This window comes from Salmo salar, chromosome ssa18 (assembly GCF_905237065.1).
Source record: "Salmo salar chromosome ssa18, Ssal_v3.1, whole genome shotgun sequence".
Lineage (NCBI taxonomy): Eukaryota > Metazoa > Chordata > Actinopteri > Salmoniformes > Salmonidae > Salmo > Salmo salar.
In genome coordinates this window covers 63,942,008-63,968,218 of record NC_059459.1, presented here as the reverse complement: position 1 = coordinate 63,968,218, position 26,211 = coordinate 63,942,008, and the positions used below count along the sequence as shown (strand labels likewise).

The 26,211-nt window shown below is 43.4% G+C and overlaps 1 protein-coding gene across 1 annotated transcript; it reads right to left on the bottom strand.

Moving 5' to 3' along the window:
* Positions 1–1,303: 1,303 nt before the first annotated feature.
* On the bottom strand, positions 1,304–14,027 carry LOC106577643 (calpain-5). Its single transcript, XM_014155942.2, has 13 exons — positions 13,644–14,027; positions 12,342–12,507; positions 7,524–7,655; positions 7,064–7,275; positions 6,289–6,481; positions 5,347–5,540; positions 5,080–5,157; positions 4,469–4,940; positions 3,706–3,828; positions 3,347–3,543; positions 2,919–3,037; positions 2,277–2,413; positions 1,304–2,049 (listed from the first exon to the last, which is right to left on the bottom strand). The coding sequence occupies exons 2-13, from the start codon at positions 12,504–12,506 to the stop codon at positions 1,873–1,875; spliced, it is 2,199 nt and encodes a 732-aa protein (XP_014011417.2). The 5' UTR covers position 12,507; positions 13,644–14,027; the 3' UTR covers positions 1,304–1,872.
* Between the last annotated feature and the right edge of the window lie 12,184 nt (positions 14,028–26,211).

Sequence of the window (26,211 nt, the reverse complement as noted above, 5' to 3'; positions counted from 1 at the left end):
CATCTCAACCACATACACAATCCAAGAATATAAATAAATCAAATCGAACTTTAAATGCACTTTAAATAACGTGTTTTGTTCTTTTTTAATCCAATGTATTTTCCATGTAGCTTCCACGTCACAATACGTTGACAAATTACGTTGAAACAACGTTGATTCCACCAGTTTTTGCGCAATGGGTATCTTTTTTAATCTAAATTTAATTTTTTTTTAAGATGGTACATATTTCAAATTAATTCACAGCGGTCTGTAGGTTTTTTATGATGAGCATTGGACACAACTTCAGATAACCTTGGCAGCTGGTAACTGTCCAGAACCAATAATGTTTCACAGTTTGATTATTTTGTTTAGGATCATGCTGTGACCTACAAGGTCTGACCAGAAGAGATGTAAAACTAGGGCATGTATTTTACACATGAACTTATCTCCACTGCACTAGTGGTGAACAACAAACTGATCACTGTGCTTGTGTGTTCCAAATTATTCCCCTTTACTCAGTAGTGCTGAGTTCTCATAATTACACTGAACGAATATATAAATGCAACATGCAACAATTTCAAAGATTTTACTGAGTTACAGTTCATAGAAGGAAATCGGTAAATTGAAATCAATTCATTAGGCCCTAATCTATGGAATTCACATGCCTGGGAATGCAGATATGCATCTGTTGGTCACAGATAACTTAAAAAAAAGGTGGTATCAAGAATACGCATATCCTTGCGTCAGGTTCTGAGCTCCAGGCAGTTAGATTTGGGTATGTCATTTTAGGCAAAATTTGAAAAAGGGTCCGATCCTTAAGAGGTTTTAAAAAGGTATAGGCGTGGATCTGAAAACCAGTCAGTATCTGGTGTGACCACCATTTGCCTCATGCAGTGCGACACCTCTTCTTCACATAGAGTTGATCAGGCTGTTGATTGTGGCCTGTGGAATGTTCTCCCACTCCTCTTCAAAGCCTGTGCGAAGTTTCTGGATATTGGCGGGAACTGGAACACGCTGTCGTACACTTCGATCCAGAGCATCCCAAATATGCTCGATGGATGACATGGTGAGTATGCAGGCCATCAAAGAACTGGAACATTTTCAGCTTCCAGGAATTGTGTACAGATCCTTGCGACATGGCACGACAATGGGCCTCAGGATCTCGTCACGGTATCTCTGTGCATTCAAATTGCCATCGATAAATTGCAATTGTGTTCATTGTCCGTAGCTTATGCCTGCCCGTATCATAACCCCACCGCCACAATGGGGCACTCTGTACCACAACGTTGACATCAGCAAACCACTCGCCCACGCAAGTTGTGAGACCGGTTGGATGTACCGCCAAATTCTCTAAAACGACGTTGGAAGCAGCTTATGGTAAAGAAATTAACTTTCAATTCTCTGTCAACAGGTCTGGTGGATGTTCCTGGAGTCAGCATGTCAATTGCATGCTCCCTCAAAACTTGAGACATCTGTGGCATTGTGTTGTGTGACAAAATTGCACATTTTAGAGTGGCCATTTATTGTCCCCAGCACAATGTACACCTTGATATGCCACACCTGTCAGGTGGATGGATTATCTTGACAAAGGAGAAATGCTCACTAATATCAATGTACACAAATGTGTGCACAACTTTTTAGAGAAATTAGCTTTTTGTGCATATGGAACATTTCTGGGATCTTTTATTTCAGCTCATGAAACATGTTGCAATTATTTTTGTTCAGTGTATATGCATTAAGTTAATTCAAAGAGGTATTTGTCTTTGTTATTTATGGGAGTTCCAATGGATAAAGCTATTGAACTGGATACATTTTCATCCAAATCTGCGGCCTCTTCCAGAAAAACAGTGATTGCATGGTTGTATCGTGGGTGGTACAAGCCACAGCTGTCAGTTATAAGTCTGTTAGGCATTCGCTGGATGAGGTTTCCACATAGATAGAGCCCCTGGATCCTGACCGTGATTGGCCACCCTGCAGGTCAATCACTCGGCTCCGCCCTTTCTCACTGTCGCTAGTCTGGAGCCGAGCCCCGCCCAGTAGTGTGTCCCACAGTAGACCATAGCTCCACAACTAAACACACACACACACGTGCAAGCATACACACACATACATACACACACACACATACATACAAAGAAAAGCAAATATTACGTCCCTGAATATAACTACAATCGTAATACTTCAATTACTGTATCTACCTGTGTGTGTGTGTGTGTGTGTGTGTGTGTGTGTGTGCGTGTGTGTGTGTCTAACTGATGTGTCTGTGTTTGTCTCACTGAGATGTGTGTATTTCTAACCTCAATGCTAATATGTGCGTCTGGGTTTCTCCTGTAGAAAATGGCTCTGATGTTGAACTCTGGGTTTCCATCCTCCTTGAACACACGTGTTCTTATGGTGTCGTCCTCACACCAGATCACCGCATACACATCTGGTGCTACACAACACAGACACAATACATAGAATATTAGTCTCATGTTTATAGTCTTTGTAATCTTGTAAAAGATGGACATCGAGGTTTGTATACGATGAGATTACATGTGGCCAGTTGGTAAAAGCCACCATTCCGTATGATGGTAATATATTTTCTGATAATGTATGTTATGATATTGATAATGCATGTTATGATATTGATCATGTATAATTATAATGTATGTTATGATATTGGTAATGTATGTTTATAATGCATGCTATTGATCATGTATGTTTATCACATATGCTATGATATGATATTGATAATGTATGTTATGATATTGATCATGTATGTGTAAAATGTATTTTATGATATTGATCCTGTATGTTATGATATTAATCCTGTATGTTATGATATTAATCCTGTATGTTATGATATTAATCCTGTATGTGTAAAATGTATGTTCTGATATTGATAATGTATGTTATGATAATGTTATGGCGTAATGTCACAGTGATGTAATATATACCTGTCTGTTTAGGCTGGCTGAGTCCAGATGCTCGACGTAGGTAGACGGTGGTTACTATACTGGGCTGGGGAAGACAACACTGCCACAGTGAGGGAGCAGGCAACTCCTCTCTCAACTCACTAACAGAAGGTAGAGAGAGAGAGAGAGAGAGGGAGGGAGATAAATAATATTAGTGAAGTGGAAAAGGGGGAGAATCGATACAATCGATCATTATCTGGTGCTGACATGCTAAATGCAGAGGGAAACTCAGACAAACACTTGACATTCTTAACACCTTCATTCCTAACACATTTCATTCCTTCATTCCTAACATACAGTACATTCTATTCCTTCATTCCTAACACATTTCATTCCTTCATTCCTAACATACAGTACATTCTATTCCTTCATTTCTAACAATCACCCCATTCCCCCTTCCCACCCCTAACCTGAGTCTGAGGTGGGAATGTGAGAAGAGGCGTATCAGGAAGCGTCCGGTGGCCCCGGGCTGGAAGGTTGTGGGCAGGAGGGCGTAGCGGCCGGGGCCCAGGGACACTCGCAGGGCCACACTACGGGAGTCCATGTACACAGAGCTCGCTGCCTGCTCCACCACACACTGCACACGGCTTAGCCGGTTCACCTCCACCTGATGACAGGGGTGTAGGGTGAATGAATAGAGGGTAAAACACACACAGGAAATATGGAGCATTCACACACTCACGGTCATATGCACACACACACACACACACACACACCTCGGCTGTACTATAGCGTTCTACAGTGGCCCTTTTGAAGCCCTGTGACTCACCCTCAGCACCTCAAAGCCGATGGGCAGATTCTCTCCTCCTCCATCCTTCCTCTTTATCCTCCTGTCCTCCTGCTGCAGACAGATCAACACCTCATCCTCCTTTCCCTGCACCTCAAACATGAACTGAGAAGGGGAGAAAGAGAGAATTTATTTATATTTTTATGCAACCTTTTTTTTTAACTAGGCAAGTCAGTTAAGAACAAATTCTTATTTACAATGACGGCCTAGCAAAAGGCCTCCTGCGGGGATGGGGGCTGGGATAAAAAAAATGTTAAAGGGAGAGAGAGAGAGAAGGGGAGAAAGAGAGAGAGAAGGGGGAGAGAGAGTCCTACAGTAGCAGTTTTAGAGTACCACTAATATAGCTTAGTGTCAGCCATGTTGTTTTTAGCTTAGCAATGTTGTTTCCAACAGCACCACTCTGAATAGGCTTTCACAGGTCTATTTCCATGCCATTAAGATTGTAGCAGTTGCCCAAATAGTTCATCTTAATTCCTTACAATTTCAGCAACACAAGCTATTTGCATGCTTGTGGTATATGCATACTATATTTGAGATACTATTCTAGCATCCTGAGTGTCCTTCTCAGAATATCAAGAATGTGTTGATCACTACAGTCCGAATGTAACAGCTAAATTAGGACGAGACAGTTCTCCCCCACCCAGTCATAACCAAACGTATTGTGAGTGTAGGATAAACTGGACCTCTTCCTGGAACCATTTAACCAGTTGTTATGAGCATAAACCTAGCTGAAGTGTAGGCTCACCTGGGGGTTGTGTAGAAAAGTGTCTTTGTGGTTGATGCATCCTCCACACCTACTCTTCTTATCAGCCTGTTCATCCCATCCTCCATCCACCTCTCCCTCCTCCTTCACCCCCTCCTCCTTCCTCTTCGTCTTCTTCTCCCCTTCTTTCGCAACAGCCATTTTTTCTCTCCCTCCACCAAGAACAGCTCGACCTCCTCCTCCCCCTCCTCCTCCCCTCTGTCTCTCCCCCAGTCTTGCCTCTTTCCGGTCCCCTCTCTGAGTCTGGTTCAACCCCCCAGGCTTGGCAGCATTCTTCCCCAGGTTGGGTGCCTGGCGCCTGGAGAGGAGGGTGCCGGGTGTGTTAGGGGCTGGAGCCCACTCCCCAGGGCAGCGTACTTCTCTCCAGTGAGTTCTGGGCCACAGCAGGGATCGTTCCACCAGACGACACACCACCACGTCTGTGAAGTAGCGGCAGAAGTCCTCAAACTCCATCCTGAGAGGAGAGGTGAAAACCCCTATTTATTTAGCTTTTCAGGACGAATTGATGTGTATTTGTTAACGTATGCTACGCATTGAGAATTGGAGTTGTTTTCTGTTAAAAGAGTAACGTTTATTTGACTGTTTGTCTTTACCAGAACTCCCCCACATCTCTGACTATGAGGCCCATCTTCTCCCTTTCACCACGACCAACCTGCTGCCAATGTTGAGACCTGAAGGTGGAGCAAAAGGGCTCTGTGTCAGTGGTTCCCTTCATCTGTGCTTTGCTATGAGACCCTCCAATTTTGTGGCCAACCAAAATAGACAAAAACATGTTTCTAGCCAGATCCTGACATTTGTTATGACCCAAGTGGGGCTACCTTGACCTATACCTATGAACAGTACAGTAGTAGCCTCCTCACCCCTGACTCCAGGGCCCGGTCCAGTCGGCTGTACCCCATGGGTTCCTCATGCGCACCATGCAGAGGCGACCACCACAGCCACCCAGCAGCGACCACTCCCCCAGACGCATCTTCCTCACCGCGGTGATACCGTAGGCATGGCCCCGCACCAGACCACAGTCTAGTACTGACTCTACTGTCTCCCCCTCTGCTGGCTGGGACAGACAGAGAGACAGACAGAGAGACAGACAGAGAGACAGAGAGAGAGAGAGAGAGAGAGAGAGAGAGAATACAGATATGCAATACATTACACAATAGAAATACACTAATATCAATACACAATACAGGCACTCTATGAAGGTGCCCTGATTTGTTTAATATGAATCATGCCCGATACTATAACTACACAATAAACAATACAGATCATTAATCAATAAAGGCATGCATCTGGAGTGTTTATGAGGACAGGAAAGAGGAAGGGCAGAGAGCGAACAAGTCAAAGACAAGAGAACGTGCCAGGATAGAGAGCATGCAGTGTCACTCCTGTCATAGTACAGTAAAGGTTGGTGTTAACATTGTTAATGCTGGACTATGGTTAACATAGCCACTATATAGCCAACTGTCTCTCTATGACCCAGTACAGTACAGTATTCAGAGGTGACCTCTCTGCTAGAATGACATTCATAGAATCTCTCTGGCCCAATCCCAAACCATTCATTACCACCCTGCATGCACATGTAATATCTAGGGCATGTGGGCACCAGTTTAGATTGAGGCCTCCAGTAATGGTCTCTGGTATTGTGATGGATTAAAGTTCCACATTCAAGCTGATCTTTTAGTACTAATTCACTGATCTAAGGTCAATTAAACATTTTCCCCACACATGGTTGCTGTTACGTTTTGGGGACGGTAAGCTGATCCTAGATCTGCAGTTAAACAGAGAAACGTCTATTGTTCACTGACCCGTATGGAGCAGGTGATGAGGGCACTGCGTCCATGAGCCTTGGCCAGGGTCTGGAACAATGCCCTCCTCTGATTGAGGTGCAGGGTGAGGGCCTCCCTGTCCAGGCTTAGGGGCTCTGACACACCCCCTGTGAAGTCGATCAGGGCCTCTGCCGTGTTACCGCCTTCCAACGCCTCATAGCAGCCGTTCAACCTTGGTGAGAGAAGAGAGGGGGAGATTAGTGGCTTGGGAACAGAGGGGAGAATACGAAGGTCGGAAGACCGGGAAAGAGGGGAATTGTTGAGGATGAGGAGAGACATTGAAGGGGTGGAATGGGGTTTATTTTGTCAAGTGTGTATTTGCTGTGAGGTGTATACTTAAGCAATAAGGCCCGAGGAGGTGTGGTATATAGCCAATAAGGGCTGTTCTTCTGCACGACGCAACGCGGAGTTCCTGGATACATCCCTTAGCCATGGTATATTGGCCATATATCACAACCCCCCGATGTGCCTTATTGCTATTATGAGCTGATTACCAACGTAATTAGAGCAGTAAAAATACATGTTTTGTCATACCCGTGGTATACATATCCGTGGTCTGATATACCACAGCTGTCAGCCAATCAGCATTTAAGGCTAGAACCACCCAGTTTATAATGTATTCATTAGATAACAATTTACTAGGTGCAACTGGGACAATAAGATATGAATTGACTGATTAACAACCTTTCTCTTAGCCAACCTGAAATCTAATTTCTCAGCTGGTTCTTGGCTTTAGCATAGTTTAAAGTCTCACTTGGCGTAGGCCTTCTCCAGCAGGGCGCTCCAGAACTCCCGTGGCGTGGCTGAGCGGCAGAAGAGCAGCGTTCCGTCCTCACTGACCGGCAGGCGGTCGTCCACCACCACGTCTGTCCAGCGCCCCAGCCGCCAGAAGCGGAAGTGGAAGATTCCAGCGTACAGGTCGGGACGCTTGGGGTTCCACTCCTGCTCCACGTGGTCAGGAATGACCTGGTAGTTTAAACCAATCAAATAAATGTATTTTTTTTTTAAGTTTTCAGGGGTGGTTATTGAATGTGTTATTACAGTGGTCACAGGGTGTGCAGGTTTTTGGTCCAGCCCAGCGCTAACATGTCAGATTAAGCTATAAGCAACTGAACATCAAGACCTCTCAGTGAAATTTAAATTAAATCAGTGACCAGGAAGTAAACCAGTGAGGTGACCTACAGAGATTTATCTTCTGCCCATTGACCCCTCACCTTCTTCCACAGTGAGGGTTCTGAGGCCAGACAGGAAGTGGCCGCCACCATCCAGCAGTTACCCAGACTGCCTTGGTGCAGATCCCGCGTGCTGATGCCGTCCACAAAGAGACGAGGGTCCTTACACAGCTCCTGAGAGAGAGAGTATTCTAATGTATTATAGGCCCAAAAGTAAACTGGGTGCAACATACTGTACAGTACAGTAAGCCTATTGGATCTAGTTTATCTTGTCATGGTGCCATTGTATTTGTCAGGACTAGTGTGTTGATCCAGTTTACGCTTATTTGACTTTGATGTCAGAGCAGTGTAGAAGAGAGTGATCCTGTCCAATTGGAGCTGTTGATCTTAGTTTTGACAGTATCATGTCACAGCAGAGTTATAAGGATACACACACTCATACACTAACACACACACACTGCTACACACACACGCCCACACAGGACATAACCTGTACAAATGTAACTTTAGAAAAGTTATGAACTTCATTTTCCCTTAGATGATATCATGTTCAACCTAATGGATGAAGTATGAAGCTGACTGGATGATAGCTGAGTAAGGGAAGTTCACAGTGTCCAAGCATCCTGTGTGTGTGTGTGCGCGCGTGCGCGATTATATGAGTGAGTGTGTGTCTCACTGCAGAGTGAGGTGACAGATGTCATCCTATCATTTGACCCCCGGTGGATGCACGCTTAAAATACCTGCACAGAGCATGAGGAACACACTACAGAAAAGAGTGAGGTTAGCTACCACCTATAGTATCAGGCATGTGCACAGATAGGGCTCAACCAGTCCTCCAGCACCGGCCCTTTTGCCCTCTTACAGAAAAGTGCCCTGTCAGCTCTGTGGATTTTTTATTTATTTTATGAATTACTTTTAACATTACATTTTGAGTCTCTTTTCATTTTGCTTTTCATTTGAAGTGAAATGAATTGCACATCAAACTAGCTAATTTCATAAGCTCTTGAATATCAGAAAATTCTCCATCCGCCCTACTGCCCCAAGAGTGCCCTCCTCTGCATGCAGTGGACACTGACTGCGGGCGCCGGACGGGGAGACTTGAATACTGGTAGGAGCATGCGCGAAACAGTAGACAGAAGGTTTTTGGACATTTTAAAAGGCATTTCCTTGCAATTCTACACAGTTTGACATTACTTGTTTAATACATAAAAAATATAATATTATGAATGAGATATTTGGCTACAGAAGTGACAGTTCTTACCGATCTCTACAGCTTCCATCCAAAAACAAGTCCCGGCATCCCCCGTGGCAGTTTTGTCTATGTATAGGAGGCTACTTTTGAGTTGGATGTGTCAGGTGTGTCTCTCACTGTTAAGGCGCCCCCATACTAGGTTCGGTTTGCTCCTAGCAGAACTCGGCTTGGCGAAGTGAACGTCTGTGCCACGCATACTCCCTCGCATAAGACCTTTGCTTGAAAAACTAGAAAAAGCGTCAATATTAATGTTTGTCCCTCTTGAGGCACTGTAGCAAAATAGTCAGAAGTAATCTAAGATAAATCGAGAAATCTGTAATTCATTTGGATTTTTTTGCAGAGGAGGTATTAGTTGCGCAATTTTACATCTAACTAAGATTTTTGGTGCAGTATTTCTCAAGTTTATTTATCAATTTATCAAAAATGTACACGAAAACTAGTTGAATGACACTAGAGTGGAAGAATCCCATCCATCCTGTCCATACTGTTGACCAATCACCGACAAAGGCGCATAGACTTCGGCTACCGAACTTCGACCTGCTGAACAACAAAACACCACAAAATGTTGTCCGAAAATATGCAAATAATAACTGTTTCGACTGGGAAGTGTGCGACAGGCTTTAGGGACAGAGAAGGGGACAATTCGACTGCATGTTAGTAAGAGGCAGATGTAAGCAGCAGAACAAATTCAAATCAAGTACATCATAGCTTGCCAGCTAGCTAGCTGATTTCCTCCAGACGTGACCCTTGTCATTCAGGCCAAAGAGTTCAATCTTGGTTTCATCAGACTAGAGAATCTTGTTTCTCATGGTCTGAGAGTCATTTAGGTGCCTTTTGGCCAACTCCAAGCGGGCTGTCATGTGCCTTTTACTGAGGAGTGGCTTCTGTCTGGCCACTCAACCATAAAGGCCTCATTGGTGGAGTGCTGCAGAGATGGTTGTCCTTCTAGAAGGTACTCTGAAAGGAACTCTGGAGCTCTGTCAGAGTGCCCATCGGATTCTTGGTCACCTCCCTGGCTGAGGCCCTTCTCCCCTGATTGCTCAGTTTTTGGCCGGGCGGACAGCTCAAGGAAGAGTCTTGGTGGATGGACAATTTCTTCCATTTTAATAATGATGGAGTCCACTGAGTTCTTGGGGACCCTCAATACTGCAGACATTTTTTGGTACCCTTCCCAGATCTGTGCCTCGACACAATCCTGTCTCGGAGCTCTATGGACAATTCCTTCGACCTCATGGCTTGGTTTATGCTCTGACATGCACTGTCAACTGTGGGACCTTATATAGACAGGTGTGTGTCTTTCCAAATCATGTCCAATCAATTGAATTTACCACAGGTGGACTCCAATCAAGTTGTAGAAACATTTCAAGGATGATCAATAGAAACAGGATGCACCTGAGCTTAATTCCGAGTCTCATAGCAAAGGGTCTGAATACTTATGTAAATAAGGCATTTCACAATAAGGCTGTAACGTAACAAAATGTGGAAAAAGTCAAGGGGTCTGGATGCTTTCTGAATGCACTGTATGCCTTACATGTTAAGACTACATACAACCACAACCTCATATCCAATAAATAGCCAACCTTGAAGACACACCACTACACTTCCCTTCCCCACTCGTCATCACAGACATATGCTATTTAAATCAAGCGTTTCTTTTATAAACACACACTGATACCCTGGTCATTTCTCAGATCCTAATCCGCAACACGCGCCACACACACTCTGGACCGGGTCGGGTTTCTCTGTCCTGACGCGTCTGGTCCTTTTAGAAATGCTTTAATTAACTAGATCTGGAATAAAACCTGCTGAGTGGATGACTAGAATTAGACTGGAGACTTAGACTGGTGCCCCCTGCCACGGGGAAAGGGCATGTAGGGGAGTCCAGAGGTCCAGCACGAGTGTGTGGTTTTAGACAGAAAAATACATTGACTGATTGATTTTGATGGAATAATGTGTTATCGGGATTTACGGTCTTTTATGTATTGCGTTGTCATCAACTCCAATTTGAATATTAGCCTAGGTCGTTAAATATCCTGCCCCATATTTGCTAAATATGTTGAACATGTTTGTGGTCCACATTGTTCAACTTGCTTTGCTTCAATATGGAAATATATTGTTAAACATAGGCTACAGCGTTCACACATATATAGGGGCTAGGCCTCCTGTAAATTGCAGTCTGGACATGGACATGCCAAACGTAGTCAATAGGCAAAAATTGACTACACTATTGTATCGTTGTCTATGTGCTAGGCAGATTCTCCAAAAAATCCATAGTTAATATAGGAGGACTGAATAGTTTGGAGGTGCGTGTCTTTGATAATTGGGCAAGGAGTGCTCTTCGAAAATTGGGATGGGTAGCCTATTTGAACAAGCAAAATGAAGTATGCAGGTATGTGAATTGTGAATATTGAAAAAGCATGAGGGCAAAAACCTTCCGAAATATGTCACAGCACTCTCAGTAGACCATTCAAAAAAACTTTATTCATAGTCTGTTGGCTGATGGCCAGGATAAAAAGATGCATCTGTGCGATGCTGCTAAACCAGACATGATTAAGTGGAAGGAAAGGCTATGCTTGATTTTTTATCAAATTCAATGAAATGCAGGGAAACTATTTTTTTTTAAATGTTTCTAAATATGAGATTCACCGGCACAAAAGGCACATCTCTCCTTCCATGGGCACTGTGCATCATGGCTAAATCCATTATCACCTGCGTTAGTAAAACCTGCTTTTTGTGGGTCTTAAAACTTCCCATTAGCGCTGAATGAAATCTTCTCAGGTCCAGTGCAGTCAACAATGTTATTTCCCTTTGTTTTATATACACTGAGTGTACAAAACATTAGGAACACCTCCCTAATATTGAGTTTCACTCCCTTTTGCTCTCAGGAAAGCCTCAATTTGTCGGGGCATGGACCAGGGATGTTGACTCCAATGCTTTCCACAGTTGTCAAGTTGGCTGGATGTCCGTTGGGTGGTGGACCATTGTTGATGCACACGGGAAACTGTTGAGTGTGAAAAACCCATCAAAGCTGCAGTTCTTAACATACCACATTAAATATTTTGTCTTGCCCATTCACCCTCTGAATGTCTCACATACACAATCCATGAGGAAACCTACAGAAAATGTTTTGCTGAAGTACTGAAATTCCCACAGAAGAACGCTGTAATGTTTTCTGAACATTCTGAGAACATGACTTTAAACAGAACCATGAGTAAATCTGTAGAATACATTATGCTGAAGTACTGAAATTACCAACTAAGAAACATGGTTCTCAGAACCTTATGTGCTAGCTGGGTATCCTGCACCATTCTCAGAACATTGTGGGAAGGTTGTATGCAAAATAACCATAGGACAACCACACTCTCACCAAGCTCTAACAAACATATGGTTCTTAGAACGTTATGTGCTAGCTGGGGACACACCTCAACTATTGCCTCCCCTCCCACCTCAGCACAAGAGCTGATGTTAGACAGGTAAATTACCAAACCTGGCTTTAGGGCTGGAAAATTCCAGAAATGGATGAAATTGCGTTTGACACTTGCGCCTCCTTAGCACTCATCCACTCACTCTTTCCAATTCTCTCTCCCCTCCATCCCCCAATCTCTCACCCGTGGTCTCTTCCATGTGAGTCCAGGGGGTGGGTCTCGTTTGTAGAAGAGTGACAGTGCAGAGGGGGGGAAGAGGGGGTCCTGGAAGAGCTTGCCCCGCCGCAGACACGCCCTCTTCAGCTTGTGGAAACTCTGCCCCTGGAACCCATACACCCTCTCTGGCATACTGAGGATGAGAGAGAAAAAGTGGAGACAGGGATTGAGAGAGAAAGAGATGGGGCATGAGAGAGGATATGGGGGAACAGCAAGGAGAATGTCTGCTCATTTCACTATTTACAACATGATATTACATATCCTCTCATTTTATTGGTGTCTAGGGTAAGATAGTTTCATGTTGTTACTGTCACATGCACTAGTACAGTGAAATGACTTTCTTTCTTGCTCTTTCACAACAATGCATTAATCAATATCAGTAGTAGGAAGACACATTTCAGTTGAAAGCATTCAGTTGTACAATTGACTAGTATCCCCCTGTCCCTTTCCTTTCCCTTACTATGAAACATTCATTAAAAAGTCAAGTAGAAGAAAAAACACACGAGAAATAGAAAGTAACTAAGCTATTCACAGATAATACATCACACAAATGAAAAGTGTGGAGCTGGAAGGGTTAACGTTAAGGTCATCGGGGTCAGGGGGAGGGGACATGAGGTGAGGACACAGTCATTAGACCTAGCTACTGCCAAGGGGGCAGACACCAGCCAGCAGTGTGTATGAGCGTGCATCACTGTGTGTGTGTGTGTGCGTCAGTGTGTGTGTGTCTATGTGATTGAGTGTGTGCATCAGAGTGTGTGTGTGTGCATTAGTGTGTGTGAGCCAGGTGCGATTCTGTGTCAGTGTTTATGCCAGGAGACGGTGTGTGTGTGTGTGTGTGTGTGTGTGTGTGTGTGTGTGTGTGTGTGTGTGTGTGTGGGTGTAGGTGGCTGGGGATCTAGTGGTGCTAAGTACCGACACACACACACACACACACACACACACACACACAGGCCAACATTAGTAAATTACACTCTGACTTTTCCTCCCCGGCCGCCATGTTAAGGGAAGTTAAAGACGAGAACCACTTCTTCACATTAGCAATTCTAAAATGAACTGATATTGGTTCTGTCTATGAGAGTATGGCAGAACTGAAAATAACCTATCCTCTGTGCATGATAAAGGTAAGAATGACAGAAGCCTTGCTACAGTGTTTCTCTGCAATATAACGTCTCAATCTGTTAATATGTCTTAATGCCCAGTTGTTAACCTGTACATATTCAAATAAGTAAATAAATCAAATCAAATATTCTAACTAAGTACAGTGAATACCTGTTCCAGATGGATTGTCACTGTATCCACTTTGGTTCCCGGTATGAGCAAATTCCTGGAGCTCAGGTACGTCCCGTGAAACACTCCCTCTTAGTCATAAATGCAGTTCCATCTGATTGGTCCAATACAGTATAATGTTATCTAGGGAAGCTAAATGTCAGGAAAGCCTCTTCTGGACACCCATATATCCAATAGAGGATGTTAGAGAGAGAGAGAGAGAGAGAGGTTGTATGGAGCTATAGGGTCAGCTTCTGTTGTTCCTGCCTGTCTTCTCCGTTTCTAAGGCAACCCATAGAGGCTCGCAGACCAGCTGTAGGTCTTGTGGTAGTTTTCCAGTGTTTATAGTGGCATCTTGACCAGCTCTCCCGTGGAAAACATGTTCTTTATGTTCAATGGATTTCCTGGTTCAAATAAAAGTTGAATAAAAAAACATGATATGATTTTAGCAAGTGTTACATGCTGTTATTACAGCATGAATAGCAATTTTTTATGTTTGGGGCTATTGTCATTAATTTTATCTTCAGTTTGTGTGTGTGTGTGTGTGTGTGTGTGTGTGTGTGTGTGTGTGTGTGTGTGTGTGTGTGTGTGTGTGTGTGTGTGTGTGCCTCTCTTTGTCTGACTTCTCTGTGTGTGTAGTTCTGACATGAGCGACGTTGCTTGTGACTTTTTAAAGTGTCTAAGTGTGTTTGTGGATACGTAACAGTTGAGTGACATGCTGTATGTGTGATGTCCCTGTTCAACCTGTCACAACCTGTGCAGCCATGTGCCATTCCTATGTGACTTCATATGTTGTGTAGGTGTGTGTGTGTGTGTGTGTGTGTCGGTCAGACCTGGGTTCAAATACAATTTGAAATCTTTCAAATCCTTTTACCTTTGTCTTTAGCCTTCTTGGATTGCCAGATAGGCGGGGATTGCTACTATTCAATTAAGTCCATTGCGCCTGGATGCTCAATCAAGACCAGCTAAGGTATTTGCAACTATTTTAAATATTATTGAACCCAGGTCTGGTGGAAGTGTTTGTGGCTTTAACCGTGACAGGGCATCAGTAACATCAGTAGACCTGTGTAGCTGTGTGCTGCTGTAACCCTACCCTCCAGAAAGACAATGGATATTCACTCCTTCCATTGCTCTGTGATATACTGTAACACACAATTAGCAAAAGCTAGCCACTGTAGCCTCACACTGGGGAAACACCACAGGGTTATGTTCAGACATGCTAATGTTTCACCCATTACAGTAAAAACACTCTTCATCCTCTAACCCACACCCGTAGGAAAAAAAAGGTGCTATCTAGAACCAAAAAGGATTCTTTGGCTGTCCCCGTTGGAAAACACTTGAAGAACCCTTTTTGGTTCCAGGTAGAACTCTTTTGGCTTCCTTGTAGAACCCTTTCCACAGAGGGTTCTACATGGAACCCAAAAGAGTTCTACCTGGAACCAAAAAGGGTTCTCCTATGGGGACAGCCACAGATCCTTTTTGGACCCCTTTTTTCTAAGAGTGCACATATGGGACTGTCCCAGGAGCATAGGACAGAGGGAGCAGACACAAACTAACCAATCAAGAGAACTTGAGACCATGCAAGGCTAAACTTGTTAGTGTGTAGGTTATTCCATGCAAAGCCACACAGCACATACACGTTACGGTGCAGGTTGGTTGTTTCTTCATTCTTCATTGAGCCACTTATTGATCTTGCTCTCGCTTTCTCCTGTGTGTGTGTGTGTGTGTGTGTGTGTGTGTGTGTGTGTGTGTGTGTGTGTGTGTGTGTGTGTGTGTGTGTGTGTGTGTGTGTGTGTGTGTGTGTGTGTGTGTGTGTGTGTGTGTGTGTGTGTGTGTGTGTGTGTAAAGGTATCAGTGGAAGTATCTCTTACTGCTGGGTCTGCTCCTCTCTTCAGATCCTCTGTGTAGTGTTCTGTCCTCTCCCTGAACCCCATACTACCCCAGCAACTTTATATGTGCAAGACCCCTCTCGTCCCTCTCACTCTCCCTCCTTCTCTCTTTCTCCCCCCCCTCTCTTTTTCTCTCTATGTCTGTCTCTCTCTCTCTCTCTTTCCCTCACTTTATACTTGTCATTTACACATTCACATAAATCTTCGTTCATTCACACTTTACCCCTCGTTCTCTCTATTTTTGGTCCTTCCTTCCTGCCTTTCTCTCTCTCTCTCTCTCTCTCTCTCTCTCTCTCTCTCTCTCATGTTGTCATTAAGCGCATGTCCCATCCGCAGGGGGCACCCACCTCCTCCTCTCCTCTTCCCCATCCCCCTCATTTAACCCCTTCATTGCCAGTCTCAAATCTGATTATCTCATTTAAATGTAAATAGCTATGTATCTATGTCATGTTGTTCACATTTGCAGCTATAAGCTGGATTGCGGTGTGCACACAGGAAACAGTGGGACAGGACAATATTATCGACTAGATACCACTGCAGACTGGAAACTTATGCTCATAAGAGCACACGCGCAGGTAGGATTATAGATGTGATGCTATTAAACATAACTTATGTCTACCATTTGTCTATCCAATATTTTAGATGCAGGTCTGATGATGTTTCTCAAATGTCCAGGCCATTTTCTGACAAAGGCACACCACCATTTTAGGAGATATTCCCGTGTTGGATTGCAATGAAGCATTGGATGAAATATTATCGTATCTGCTAGTCACAATCACATTAAATAAGTCATCTATTTATAAACCCCACCTTTGCTTATCAATCTACTCACTCCTTCATACCTGAACTTCTTCCTATCTGAAGTATCTTCCTCACTCACGCCCAACTGTCAACAAGAATACCACCACAATGACATGACATGAACACTACAAGCCTTGCTGTGTCATAATTAATCATATATACACTGCCTATTTATAAATATTGTTTATAAATAAATAGTAGGCCCTAGTTCTGAATTCTAGCACTGACAAGCAGTGGGGGTCTTCGGACTCCAAAGCCTCAAACTCACCAACCAAATTCACTTGATCAAATCCTCATGAGATCCAATAAATGCATTGGTATCTTAGCATCTTTTTTTTGTATTGTTGTGTTTACATTTTACAAGTGTGCTCTGAATACCGTTCCCTACCTCGACTAGATTTCCTAAATTCGAATGGGCACGATCCCCCTTTTCCTATTTTGGGTAGTCTCGACTACCACACTGCGCCAGCGCACTGACATTTACTTACTGTGAGTCCGAGAGTGTTTTCATGCTTTGTCCCTTTCAGACAATTTTTTTGTGAGAAGTTTGAACACTCAAAAGGAACTCAGACACTTCAAAAGAGCCCCCCGATGCGAACCCGAGGTCGTCTGAGTCCGGTTTGCTTGAATTCCTTGGTTCGGTTCCCTTTGTTTAGGGCAATATAAACACAAAGCTCCCCAGTTGTGCTTGTCATTATTACACGCACCAAACACTAGACTACTGCAATACCGTTGCTCCTGCCATAAACCCTCACGTTGATGCCACAAAATAGAGAAGATGATGATGTGCAGGTTTGCGGAAAAAACGTGTCCTATTTTTGATATTGATTAGCGATAGCCAAGGATGAGTTTTTAGTTGAGATTCTTTGTTTACAATATGTGTTAAATAAAGGTTAAAAATATATATATAATATGTGATCTATAGGTTAAGAGAGCTTCATAAGCTGTTTATTTGATTGAGGGGGTTGAATAGTGTAAGACAACAACATATTTGGTGAGAATCACAGTGGCGCAGTGGTCTAAGGCACTGCAACTCATTGCAAGAGGCATCACTACAGTCCGAATCCAGGCTGTATCACATCCGGCCGTGATTGGGAGTCCCATAGGGTGGCGCTCAATTGGCCCAGCGTTGGCCGGGGTAGGCTGTTATTGTAAATAAGAATTTGTTCTTAACTGACTTGCCTAGTTAAATTAAAATAAAAAAGATATATAAAAAACATAGGCTGCAAAATCTATACTAGCTCTTAAAGGGGCAATAGCCTACAGTGGGTGTACAATTTTCAATTACAGCATTATTAATTTGCAGTTATTCTGCTATTTATTCTGTTACCAATAATATTTACGTACATGTTAATAGTATCTTCTGATTACAATGATCATTTCACATCTTTTAACTAAATGCAATCTATTAGCTTCCAAAATGTAAGTAGGTATATATAGCTGTCCGACAACACATTCTGAGTGTGCATTGAGTTAATTTTGGAAAAATATTTTGGTTCCTTTCTAAACATAGCAATGTGAATGCAAAGAGGACCACAAAATAGGTGAAGTGAAATGGCAAAAGAGTTGAGTCCTCATTCAAAGGCAAGGGCAGTGTGAATACAAAGACAACTGAGTTATTTTGCTTTTTTTCCCCCAAGAGTTCACTTTAAAGAGGACTGAGATCAGTTATTTTAAAGAGGACAAAATGTGAAAACACCCTGAGTCTCCCAAAAATTACCAATGTGGATTCTGTAAACAGATTTAGGGAAACAAGCTGGTGAAAAGTGAGAATAAAGTTGCAATTTAACTTCTTCTCTTGTGCTTCCTTTGGGTATGCATCTTCGCTATAGCAGCCGAGGATAAAAGACTGATCAATAGATGCGAAGGTAGACTACAAATTCAATGTGATGACGATGCCTTGTGCAGCTTAGTTAGCTATTTAACGTTACTTCGCTAACTAAGTCTGTCTGTGAGTGTATTGTCTTATATGGGATGTGTGAAGAAACCTAAATTAACATGCATTATAACAAAATACACTGCTCAAAAAAATAAAGGGAACACTAAAATAACACATCGTAGATCTGAATGAATGAAATAATGTTATTAAATACTTTTTTCTTTACATAGTTGAATGTGCTGACAACAAAATCACACAAAAATAATCAATGGAAATCCAATTTATAAACCCATGGATGTCTGGATTTGGAGTCACACTCAAACTTAAAGTGGAAAACCACACTCCAGGCTGATCCAACTTTGATGTAATGTCCTTAAAACAAGTCAAAATGAGGCTCAGTAGTGTGTGTGGCCTCCACGTGCCTGTATGACCTCCCTACAACGCCTGGGCATGCTCCTGATGAGGTGGCGGATGGTCTCCTGAGGGATCTCCTCCCAGACCTTGACTAAAGCATCCGCCAACTCCTGGACAGTCTGTGGTGCAACGTGGCATTGGTGGATGGAGCGAGACATGATGTCCCAGATGTGCTCAATTGGATTCAGGTCTGGGGAACGGGCGGGCCAGTCCATAGCATCAATGCCTTCCTCTTGCAGGAACTGCTGACACACTCCAGCCACATGAGGTCTAGCATTGTCTTGCATTAGGAGGAACCCAGGGCCAACCGCACCAGCATATGGTCTCACAAGGGGTCTGAGGATCTCATCTCGGTACCTAATGGCAGTCAGGCTACCTCTGGCGAGCACATGGAGGGCTGTGCGGCCCCCCAAAGAAATGCCACCCCACACCATGACTGACCCACCGCCAAACCGGTCATGCTGGAGGATGTTGCAGGCAGCAGAACGTTCTCCACGGCGTCTCCAGACTCTGTCACATCTGTCACATGTGCTCAGTGTGAATCTGCTTTCATCTGTGAAGAACCAATCTTGGTGTTCTTTGGCAAATGCCAAACGTCCTGCACGGTGTTGGGCTGTAAGCACAACCCCCACCTGTGGACGTCGGGCCCTCATACCACCCTCATGGAGTCTGTTTCTGACCGTTTGAGCAGACACATGCACATTTGTGGCCTGCTGGAGGTCATTTTGCAGGGCTCTGGCAGTGCTCCTCCTGCTCCTCCTTGCACAAAGGCGGAGGTAGCGGTCCTGCTGCTGGGTTGTTGCCCTCCTACGGCCTCCTCCACGTCTCCTGATGTACTGGCCTGTCTCTTGGTAGCGCCTCCATGCTCTGGACACTACGCTGACAGACACAGCAAACCTTCTTGCCACAGCTCGCATTGATGTGCCATCCTGGATGAGCTGCACTACCTGAGCCACTTGTGTGGGTTGTAGACTCCGTCTCATGCTACCACTAGAGTGAAAGCACCGCCAGCATTCAAAAGTGACCAAAACATCAGCCAGGAAGCATAGGAACTGAGAAGTGGTCTGTGGTCACCACCTGCAGAACCACTCCTTTATTGGGGGTGTCTTGCTAATTGCCTATAATTTCCACCTGTTGTCTATTCCATTTGCACAACAGCATGTGAAATTTATTTTTAATCAGTGTTGGTTCCTAAGTGGACAGTTTGATTTCACAGAAGTGTGATTGACTTGGAGTTACATAGTGTTGTTTAAGTGTTCCCTTTATTTTTTTGAGCAGTGTATATGCTACTCCTCTGCAGTGGCATGTATTCATGCTTACCAAGGGAAGCCAGACTTACTAACAAAATTGACCAAGAGAAAAGGAAAAAAGATATCAAATTATTTCTCTTTCGTCTCGTTGTGTTTCATAATTTTCAATTCGCCAGAGGCTGAATGTATCTCACCAGAAAAGGCATCTGAGCGAGCGAAACAGTGCCCCTTTGTCTCTGTATGTGTAGGCCATCTTTCTGATGCTGTCTGGTCTAAAAGAGTATGAAATTGTTGACGCCCGTAGCATTGGATGCAAGGGAAGCCAGCGAGCTTGATAATATTTGGGATAAAATAATAGCCAATCAGCGTTGAGCTAAATTTTGTGAGTTTAACTGTGAATGGTCCTGGGGCACCAAAACAAAGTGTCAAGGGAAGCCAGTTTGGATTTGGCATGGAGAGCATATATCACTGACATAAACTCTCTGTGCATCTCGTTGTGTTGTTGTCCTCCAGTGGCTAGCTAGCTAGCTAAAATTAGCCCTTTCCTAAATTAGCCATGGATGGAGATAGGGATTAGGACTTGTGGTTTACTTAATTCTCCATATTGGCCAATGATTATAACAGCAATTCTTATCCAACAATAAATGTATACATTGTGCCCCTGGCCTGAGAGGATGGAAGTTCAATATGTAGCTAGATGTAGAAGGCTAATGTTAACTAGCTAACGTTAGCTATGAAAGGAAGTTAGGCTAGCGAGCAAGCTTTTTAGCCAGGTAGCCTAGGACAACAACAAAAATGTTAAGGTGTGTACCGTATGACAGAGTGATAGACCGTTTCTTCAACATGAAAGAGAGGAGGATGTCATTGGCGTTTCTCTACAAGTAGGGTGAGTCAACATGTTTTTCTACTTGCACGAATGCGCACACATACACAGAAATCAGAACAATGCATGGACAGCCACATTCTATTTAGTCGATGAGTGATCTAAATAGTTTTTGGTGTCTTTTTGTTGTCACTTTGTTAGACTAAGCAGAGGTGATTTGATGATGTTGAAATTGAAATGGTGCTGGAACAGTGGTGGCAGCTCCTGTTTTCTTTGCAACTTGCAGTAACTCTCTGTGGTTATAAATCAATAGTTGTTTAGTGAAAATGTCGGAAACATTAACTTGCTTGACCATGCTGTAGGTCATGTAACTGTTTGTTACATGCAATATCCTTTGTGGCCTTCACCAGACAGAGGTTGGTCTCTGGTTTTGTGATGAAACAAACACTCTAAAAATGAAGGGTTCAACAACTAAGAAGGGTTCAACTCTAAGATCATCAAAGTTCTTTGAAGAACCGTAGGGTTCTTGGCACTGAAAATGCCCCCCCACAAGGTTTTTCCAAGAACCCCATAGGAGGTGGGGTTCATCAAAAACCTCCTTAGTGGCTGGGGGTTCTTGCAGGAACCTAACTGCCCAACTGAAACATTTTGATTTGAAAAGACAACAGGTGCAGGCACTTAAGTGAAAAATGTAAAGATTTCCTAAATTTAAGGTAAGGTTTGTCGCTTGTATGAACTAAATTGATATTGTTTTATGTTGATGCCATCTATCTTTTCATATTTGTGCAAATCTTTCTAAAACTGAAAATGGACACAATTCAATGGATAACAATCAACAAAGAGGTAAGAATATGTAGGCTATAAGAATATGTTGAAGGCTAGCTGTATTGGGTGCAGATGACTGAACTGCTCACTTCTGTGTCTGTGTCTGTAGGTATACAGACGAGGAGGCGTACAAAGGTATGTCTATTGGTATTGGTATGTTATGCATATCACATTAAACATCCTCCTCCCTTACCTCTTCATTGAATATCCCATAAGCCTCTACATTATGGACAAGGTATGTGTATGAAAACCATTATCAAAACAGTTTTTTTTAATTCACATTCACCACAAAAACCAAGGTATTAGTTTTGTTGTCTGCATGTTTTGTTAATCATCTGTATAATGACTATTTTTGGGATTCACAGAATTCACCCTCCCTACACCTCTGATGAATATAACAGGAAACCTGTTCGATCACCATGCACTGCAAAATCATTCTGGCTATGGATACGGACCCTAACCCTTTGCCAGTAAAATCATAATAAATACTGAGAACTAAAATATTGTGTTATTGTTATGTGTATTATTATTATTATTAATGTGATTTGACCAATGTGATTGGACCACCCTTAAAGGTTATTTGAGGATCCATTAAAAGGGGTTCTTTGAAGAACTTATAGGGGTTCCTCCACAGTTTCAATTTGAAGAAGCATTAGCGGATACTCCAGGAACCTTTTCTTTTAAGAATGAAGGTGTGGTTGAATTATGTCTTCTTATTGTCTCGGCCTTAGGCCTTTATATCACGATCACAAGGCATATGAACTAACAGGGTTAAAGAGCAAACATCGCAGTTATAAAAACACATTGGTTGTAATATGACTTTTTTTTATGGCTTGGCTTCCCAAGTGGTTTTACCCATGGACCGCTACGGCTGCTCTGTGTCAGTCAGTCTGTCTGTCTGTGTAAACCCCACAGTGTGTAAGTTCCTGACAGCAGAGTTGCAGGCAGCCCTGGAGAAGACGGGCTGGTCCAAGGAGGTGCTATAGATGGGAGTGGTGCTGGACACGGTGACACGCGGACGCAAGATCAAATAAAACACCTCGTAGGTGACCTCCACGATGGTGGGTTAAAGTGACACTCCTCTCCTTCAGCTGGTGGTCTGATAAAACAGGATGGGTCATCTGTCCTTTCAAATCAGAGCGAATGAAGGGAAGGTTTTAAGGAGAGGAAGCCACTTTAGGTTATGGAGAGGAAGAGGCAACAGGCAAGTCTCTCTTTGAGCTCGGCTCTCTTGTCGTAGACTTAAAATCCTCCTTCAGTAAAAATCTAAATCACTGGAGGACGTTTTGATGTGATTTGACCACTCATTATGTAACACACCTGAGTCAACTAATTGTCTGTGTATGTTTCAGGGTACCTCTGAAGAACATGGTGCATAAGGGGGTGAAGGTGGAGCTGGCCTATGAAGTCTGGGACGAACCCTAGGTGGAGGTGTCCAACATGAAGAAACAAGTACATACCCGTGTGTGTGTACCAGTGGAGGCTGGTGGGAGGAGCTATAGGAGGGCGGGCTCATTGTAGGGGCTGGAATGGAATAAAAGGAACAGAGTCAAACGTGGTTTCCATATGTTTGATACCGTTCCATTAATTCCATTCCACCCATTACAATGAGCCCATCCTCCTATAGCTCCTCCCACCAGCTTCCACTGGTGTGCACACATTGACATACAACCCTACTAGAGCAGCATGAGGAGGTTGTTGAGGACTGGTACTTCCACCATCTGAAGGAGAGGCTGAACACTTCCTGTGTGAGACGCACATCCTCAAGACCTCCGAGCAAGGTCAGACACACACTATAACATGCACACACTTGCAAAGCAAACTCACGCCTAATGCCCACACTCACTCAAGCAGACACTTGAATAGAGGCAAACACAACATAGCTTCACATGAGTTCACGGAGAGTTCAACACTGAGCCCTCTATCTCTTTCAGAATGTCTACGGGAGGTTTGGAAGGGTGACATGGGAACGAAGAGATTGAAAGAGGAAATAGCAAGCAAAGGAGAGGGAGGAGGAAAGACAGACGATGCAGGAGAACTGTGAAATCACCCAAAATGACGGAGAGAAAGTCTCGCTATTAGGATTAACCCCTCCCTCCGTCCCATATGGTCATGAAATCTGTGGAGTGGGGCATAGTTTGAAAGCATGGAGCGTAGATGCAATGTTACATTCAACAGAAGTAATAATGTATGTAGCAGAACAATCAACTGAATATTACATTTCCTAGCTCTGCATAGACTATCAGCCTTCTGATAGAGTGAACCAAGTCTCCCAGAACTTTCAGTACCTCACCACTCTAAAATCATCTGTGGAGCAAGAGGCCATCTAGTGGTGTCGGTTCAAATGCTTTCACAGATGTGTCATCATGGCTTACAATTTGCATCGAATCAATATCATCAATTTACACAATCCTGAAGCCACCATGAATGTGCCTTTTCAATAGGTGAGTTGACACTCAGAATGCTACACTATAATGAAATCCATTTATAACACCAACAGCATTTGTTCCTTGGTGCCCACATCACCAACAAACTAACATGGTCCAAGCACACCATGACAGTCATGACGCGGGCATCCTGACTGGTTGCATCACTGCCTGGTATGGCAACTGCTCGGCCTCCGACCGCAAGGCACTACAGAGGGTAGTGCGAACGGCCCAGTACATCACTGGGGCCAAGCTTCCTGTCATCCAGGACCTCTATATCAGGCGGTGTCAGAGGAAGGCCCTGAAAATTGTTAAAGACTCCAGCCACCCTAGTCATAGACTGTTCTCTCTACTACCACACGGCAAGCGGTACCGGAGCGCCAAGTCTAGGTCCAAGAGTCTTCTAAACAGCTTCTACCCCCAAGCTATAAGACTCCTGAACATCTAGTCAAATGGCTACCCAGACTATTCACATTTCCCACCCTCCCCTCTCCACACCACTGCCACTCTCTGTTGTCGTCTATGCATAGTCACTTTAATTAACTTTACCTACATGTTCATGCTACCTCAAATAACCGGTGCCCCCGCACATTGACTCTGTACCGGCACCCCCCTGTATATATTGTTATTTTTTTACTGCTCCCCTTTAGTTACTTGTTACTTTTATCTCTTATTCTTATCCGTATTTTTTGAAACTGCACTGTCGGTTAGGGTCTCGTAAGTACACATTTCACTGTAAGGCTTACACCAGATGTATTCGGCGCATGTGGCTAATAAAATTTGATTTGATTTGATTTATCTAAGTTGGGGAAGTATAGGAAATTGGAAAACCTTTTTACCTTGTCAATGTTATTGTGTGCCCATGTTTTGTATCCTTGTATAACTATACGTAAAATGTTCATGTTTCCTTATCCATGTTTCCAAAATGCAATATAGTTTTTACATTTTAATAAACTATGTTTTTATCACATTGTGTACATGTGAATCTTGAAATGTATCTGAATCTAGTTCAGCTTCTCACGGGCCTTCTACTGTAAAGGTGGGAAGAAAAAGTTAATACTGGATAAAAGAGGTGTGGTACAAATGCATATTATCCATTTAAAAAGAATGTAGTGGCTACAGAGCTTGGGTACGTTCAGTTCGACTGAACGTTTGTTACATTGTGTAACGGTTTGCACTGAAAGACACGTTTCCCAAACATTTTCTTGAACAGACTTTGAGGTATGTTTGCTTCGTTTGGTGGGTGTGGCTGGGTGTACTTGAAACAATGAGGGGATTTGATTACCTCTCCCGGGTTTCCCGGGTGGGAGGAGTTAACACCAGGTGAAAAGTGATTGCATTCGTTTTGGAACTGGGCTGCCTCCTGGGCGTGAGCCAGGAGCTCCGCTTTGCGAAGTCGGCTCCAACAAAAGTGGCGTAGGTTAAGCACGTAGAGTAAAAACACTTTATCTGCCTTCCCAATGAAAACTAATTTGAAAAAGATTTGATGGAAAAGAGATGTATGTTTCTGAACGATGCACCATGCTGGCTTGTTGACAACATGACAGAGCGGCACAGATTACTGTTCTATTTGAGAAGGGGGCTCCTCCCTCACTGCTTTTGCTCATTCATGTCACAGACCATAGACCAGTGCACTGCGGATTAGCTCAATCTTACTGCCTCAATGAGTGACATAATAAAGTGTAGGAGCCATGCTGACTGCGTTCCCCAAGCCACAACCCAACCCTCCCCGTTTTTCCACTGGGGTGTATTCATGCAAACTAGAGTTTCTATTGGAGAAATTCAGGTAGGTCCCTCCCCTTTTCATTCTGTTTGCTTCCATTTGGTTCTAAAATGGTAAACGGTTTCCGTAATGATACTGGTTGCTCAGAACAGCATATTTTCTGTTTAATTGAACGTTCCACTAAAGATGCACTATTCTTAAATCGCTCCGCCATTTCCTTGCTAAAATTCTAATAGTCAGCCTCATTTCAGTTTCTGTGACAAAGTAAGTATAGCGTAGAAAATCATTGTACTATCTAAACCGCTGTGAAATATATTTTCCCATAATCCAAAATATTGTATTTTCAGCTGTTTGAAGCTGGTTTCTCTCTGCTACTGCACTGCAAGCATTACCGGAGCGCCAAGTCTAGGACCAAAAGGCTCCTTAACAGCTTCTACCCCCAAGGCATAAGACTGTTGAACATGAATAACTAAACTAATCAAATGACAACCTGGACTATTTACATTAAATGAAAGATATTTTATTAACTCTATTTCTTGAA

Excerpts from the sequence above, each read along its gene's own strand:
- LOC106577643 (XM_014155942.2), bottom strand. The coding sequence starts at position 12,506 with ATGCCAGAGAGGGTGTATGGGTTCCAGGGGCAGAGTTTCCACAAGCTG. Across the intron at positions 4,941-5,079 it reads AGAGATGTGGGGGAGTTCTG|GATGGAGTTTGAGGACTTCT; the intron begins GTAAAGACAAAC and ends CTCTCCTCTCAG. Across the intron at positions 3,829-4,468 it reads CTTTTCTACACAACCCCCAG|TTCATGTTTGAGGTGCAGGG; the intron begins GTGAGCCTACAC and ends TCCCCTTCTCAG.